Raw genomic sequence first — 5,090 nt, forward strand, 5'->3', positions numbered from 1 at the left:
ACTAATCGTTTTTTTTTTCGGTGCAGTTATTAAAACTTGATTGTTTCGTTAAAGACAAAAATATAAATAAGGCTGTCTTCGGTAAAACATCTATACGTTGTTTGTTCAGCAAATTAAGAGTAAAATATCAAAGAGGGTTCGAGAATTACATTTTTTTCTTCCCCAAAATACATCAAAACACAAACGTTTTTGAGCTTACATGTGTCTCCCTTAATACGTGTCTTCCAGTGCACCCTCTAAAGTTAGCAGTTGCCGCAAACCAGACTCGGAAAGTAATCCGTTATTTTTCGAGTAAGTTAGTAACTTCCACGTTCCTTTTTTTTCTTTTTGTAATTTGTATTGTAATTTTGTTACAAAAAATTGGTAACAGAATACTTTAATTACTCGTTACTTTTGTAAAAAAAAAATACACAAATTGGAGCAACACTTGTGCGACCACCCGCTCGACCAAAGCTCAAAAACGAGCGCACCCTACCATGCATTTTTCAGTACTGCACGCAACTATAGGGGGCATTCACAGGACACCATATTTGAGGGCGATGTTTAGGGCGCATGTTCAGAACGAGCTTACATTCACAGGCTGCTAAGACCGGCATTCTCGATGGTGCGGAGTGCACGTTGCAAAAGAACTGTGGAAGCTTGCCGTCAGCACGCGCGCTCAGCAACCACGCACACAGATATGGCCGCCAGTGAATACTCCCTATACTCCGTTCATGCGTAAGCTGACAAAAGCGCGTCAAAGCTACAGGCACGAGACCGCAGGTTTGAGACGTTGCGCCCTCGCCTGAAAGGCCCGTTTTTTTAAAGAAAAGAGCTTTCGTGGATCGGTTCCTTACCTCTGAATCTCGTAGCAGAGGTAGACGCTGCTACTGAGCATGCGCACCGCTAGCTTTGTCCGCAGAATTCCAGGGATCATTGGCGGGTGTAGTTGAAGCTTTCGCTACATTGTCATCTTACAGGTGAACGAAATGTACAATATATTATTTCAACAAGGACTACCATAGTACGGGCGTACGAAAAATGAAAACTAGTGTTGCAGAGCAACTTTGTAAACATCAAAACTGTTTATATTGTTGTCTTGATAAGTGTAGGGGAAAAGTAAGGTGAAAGTAATTAGTAACGTAACGAATAAAGTAATCATTTACTTTTCAGCGAAAGTAATTTGTATTGGTAATCCATTACATTCGAGGCTCGGAACTTTGCAATTGTAATTACGGCTGGGAGTCGATTAAAAATTTTAAGCTGATTAATCGCCACCTTTTATTCCATTAATTAATTGATCAATCGCCATCTTTTCTTCAATCAATTAATAGATTAATCGGTATCGTTCATCTCCATGCATAATATGTTAAAGAAAAGCCAAAATCAATGTCTTTTTGTTGTTAATTATGTGGTAAAGGGTGCAAAATACAATTTTGATTATGAGTCAATCTCGAAATGTAGTTAAGAACATGTTCAAACTTCAAAGGCACACACTCGCAGATTGTTACTTCGGCTGCACGAGGCAAAGGGGTTCGTTGATATTCTCTGTCCAGAGCGACCTCCTGTTCACAATAGCCTCTGCTGCGCTAAACGCACTATCGGACAGCGCTGAAGTGTCGGAAACACCTGTAACCTTCTGCACCTTGTCATGAGCTATAAATCTTGCCCCTACAGTTTACTTTAGGCTACATTTCGACCTAAAAGTTTGCCCTTTGTACATTTGTACTCGCCCACGTCTGCGTGGTGAAAGCGTGTAATTCTTACTTTCTTTTGGCTCGTCAAAATTGTACCGATTTACCGGTTAAAAAGTTTAACCGCAACCCTAATTGCAATCCCTTACATTTTCCACCAAACGGGCACAAGTCTGCCGCAAACACACGAAGACGCATATTGATCGCTGATACCTGACGCCCTTCTATATAAAACTTATTTGCAACTTCTGTAAGAGCACGCAAGCAATGCGATTCCTTGAAATGTAATCCTTCGATAGTGAACGTCTTAGCTACTTAAAAACTTTAGTGCTTTTTGTTGACACTTGATACCCGCTTCGCGCGTTTCTCCAGCCAAGAAGCCAGCACCAAAAGTCATATCTTCTTGCTACCGATTGAACTTCCATTACTTTAGGCGTAAATGCTTATTGCCATCTTTCTTGTTTTTTGTCAGTGATAATATTATAATTTAAGCGTTGATATTATATTATTTTGCACTTTTCTACCTAAAGTCTTCTTCTGATAATTGATAACCTTCTTCGAGATCCCGGGTAACAGGACGGCAATCACCTTTTATATTTCTTATCGAATGAATCTAGATCAAGTTTTGTTATCATTTTAGATAAAACCATAGCTGCGTTTCTTTTTCTTTTTTGTTTGTTTGTTTGTTTACGTCTTAGAAACAATTAATGTGTAAGTTGTCCGTATTAAATCTGTTCCGACAATGCGTACACCTAAAAACAAAAACACACAAAAATAACAACGAATGGATAGATCCAAGATGACCTACTTTTCTCATTCTTGTTCTAATAACCCGGTAGCTTTCATTTTTCCCTCTTGTTATTCATTCGCACCCTAAGTTTTCTGAAAAATATAAAATAATAGTATTTGTAATGTCAGACCATATCGCTACTCAGTCCTTTCCAGGAATGGCCAATATTTTGTATGCCTCAATTTTTAGATACTCTTGTCATTTCAAAATATAACATACTTTAAGGGGGACCGCAGAGTATTTACCCGATGCGTGTTAAATAACTAATATAATTAATATCGATATTCTAGTCTCATCAAATGTATGACAACCGTGAATCACCGGTTTCCTTGTATTTGCTCCGGCAATCAAACTTTCGCCAAAGGTTCAGGACACGTTCAATAAATGCTCTGTTTTGTCAATGGCATATTTGAATTAGCTTGAAGCGTGAGTAGATCTGATTCCTGAATGGTTACTTGCTAGATTTATTGTTAACAAATATACACCACACCTTTTACAGAAGGCAACAGTTTCCAAACTGATAGCAAACATTCAGCAACTGACGATTTAGATTGCTCTTTAATGAACTGAGAATGTTTTCAAAAGCTCTTTGAAACGAGTCTGTGTTTTACCTTCAGTTAATGTTTTTACAAAGATGCCCTGAATCGACGCTTTGAGTACACGAAAAAAAGAAAGGTTTTGTCTGGGGGGAAACAAATTTAGAGAACATTGATAAGGAATGCGTGACTTATTTCACTTTGATGGCAACAGCGGTTTTTGTTATGCTGTTTAGTGCAACAGAAATTATCGATTCATGTTCAGCATCCTTTTACAATCTGACATTGAAGTTCATTTATGTTGGTCGTACTTGTGATGCTAACTGTGTGTAAAACATGCACATGATCAAGAATGTTAGCGATATAAGTTACGATTGATAAACAACTGAATTGTAATAAGAACAGTTTTAGGAAAATAGGCTAAGCCGAAACATTTTATTGAAACAATGACTTACATATTGCTTGTGTTTGGTAGGCAGGTTTTTCAGCACACTTTCTTTCTGTCTCGCAGCGTATAGTTGAGCGCAGAGCAGCTCCCGACTGTTCAGAGACGCTGCAAAGATGCAGAAGTGCGCTTGACTGCAGTTCCCTGTTCAGCCACTTGGCAACAACGCTCGTGCATCATCATCGTCAGTTGCGAAACTACACAATCTACACAGTCTCCAGCCCAGTTAGCACACCAGGCAGCCATTCTTGTATACAGTTGCGAGAAGTGCTGTAGTTCACACACTTGACTAGTTCCCCAACATGCCGTTCCTAACAGGGCCCTTGACGTTTAAGGTGGTGTACAATTCAGCTTGTTTCCCTCGATGTCAGGAGACACAGACGCCAGAGACTGCTGCGTTGTAGTCTGTCCGCTGCACCATCGCTGAAGAATTTGATCCTGGTGCTGAGCTCTGAACAACGACAGCCGCTCTTGATGTATAGCCAGAAGAGACGTGGACGGCTGGGGCGCCCAGGTCGAAGCGGCAAGTGGAAGGGAGTCGACTAGTGGACACGGCGAGCACCAGGCACCAGGTGGTTGTTGTGGCGAGTCCTCTGGGGACGGGTCTGGCGCAAGGAGGCTTTCCATGTCGAACTGGCGGCGCTTGATGGAAACCGAGAGCTTGTGGGACAGCCCGGTCAGTGCTGGACCGTTCTCCCAGCACAGTGCTGCTTGCGGGCTTTCTGCTGTGACCGCTGGAGGGGGTGTCGGAGTAGGACTGTCATCCTCCTCCGGTACCGAGAGTCCCATGTGTCTACGGACCTTTCTTTGCGCCTTACGGCGCCTAAAGTCACCCTTCTTGAAGTCCTCCACGTTGGCAGGGTGTATGGCCCAGTAGTGTCCCTTGCCGTTGGCACTCCTTCCTGCCTTCACGAAGCAGTCGTTCAGGGACAAGTTGTGCCTGATGGAGTTCCTCCATCCGGGACCCCTGTTCCTGAAGTAGGGGTAGTTGTCGAGGATGTACTGGTAGATGTCACTCAGCACCATCTTTTTTTCCACCGAACTGAGAATGGCCATGGCGATGAGTCCGATGTAGCTGTGCTGAGGCTTGGGCTCCTCTTGCACGAACCGGGACCTGGGATCGAACCTGAAGAAAGGAGGGAAGCCAAAGAGGGTTTCGGTTCCCGGCGCGGGATAGGGTCCGAACCCGGCGGCGGCGTAGGCGCCCAGGAGTCCCGGCTGAACAATCCGGAGTCTACTAGCCGCGGGACCGTAGTCGAAAAGTTGGAGTCGCTGGTATTCAACGAACGAAGGCGGCGCCGCAAACAGCGAGGCTCCACTGCCAGCACTGGGGTCGGGCGTCCGAAAACTCGAGAGTTGCCCGGATGTCACGTCTGTTGACGAGCGCATGGTTGCTCGTGTTCGCGAGTGTCTACCTTGTGGGGCCCCGCGAAACGAGCCGAGGACCCCGCGAAAAAAGATTACCGGGTTTGGGCCAAACTGGAATGAAGCGCCGTGATTGGCTCGGTGGTTACCCGACGCCTCTCACGGATCGATGCCCAAGAAGGGGGCCCTGTTCCATTGGCCCATTCGGGTCGGCAGACGCGACCAATAGGGGAACGGCACTCGGGGCAGGGTGGAGTTCTGTCACGCTTAGAAGGGGAGCG

At 44.4% G+C, this 5,090-nt stretch overlaps 1 protein-coding gene across 1 annotated transcript; it reads right to left on the reverse strand.

The window, feature by feature from the left end:
• Positions 1-3,774: 3,774 nt before the first annotated feature.
• LOC8028459 (forkhead box protein E3) lies at positions 3,775-4,833 on the reverse strand. Its single transcript, XM_002399486.3, has one exon. The coding sequence runs from the start codon at positions 4,831-4,833 to the stop codon at positions 3,775-3,777; it is 1,059 nt and encodes a 352-aa protein (XP_002399528.2).
• Between the last annotated feature and the right edge of the window lie 257 nt (positions 4,834-5,090).

The sequence above is a fragment of the Ixodes scapularis genome, unplaced genomic scaffold (genome assembly GCF_016920785.2).
Source record: "Ixodes scapularis isolate PalLabHiFi unplaced genomic scaffold, ASM1692078v2 PGA_scaffold11__112_contigs__length_91849675, whole genome shotgun sequence".
In the NCBI taxonomy this organism is placed as follows: domain Eukaryota; kingdom Metazoa; phylum Arthropoda; class Arachnida; order Ixodida; family Ixodidae; genus Ixodes; species Ixodes scapularis.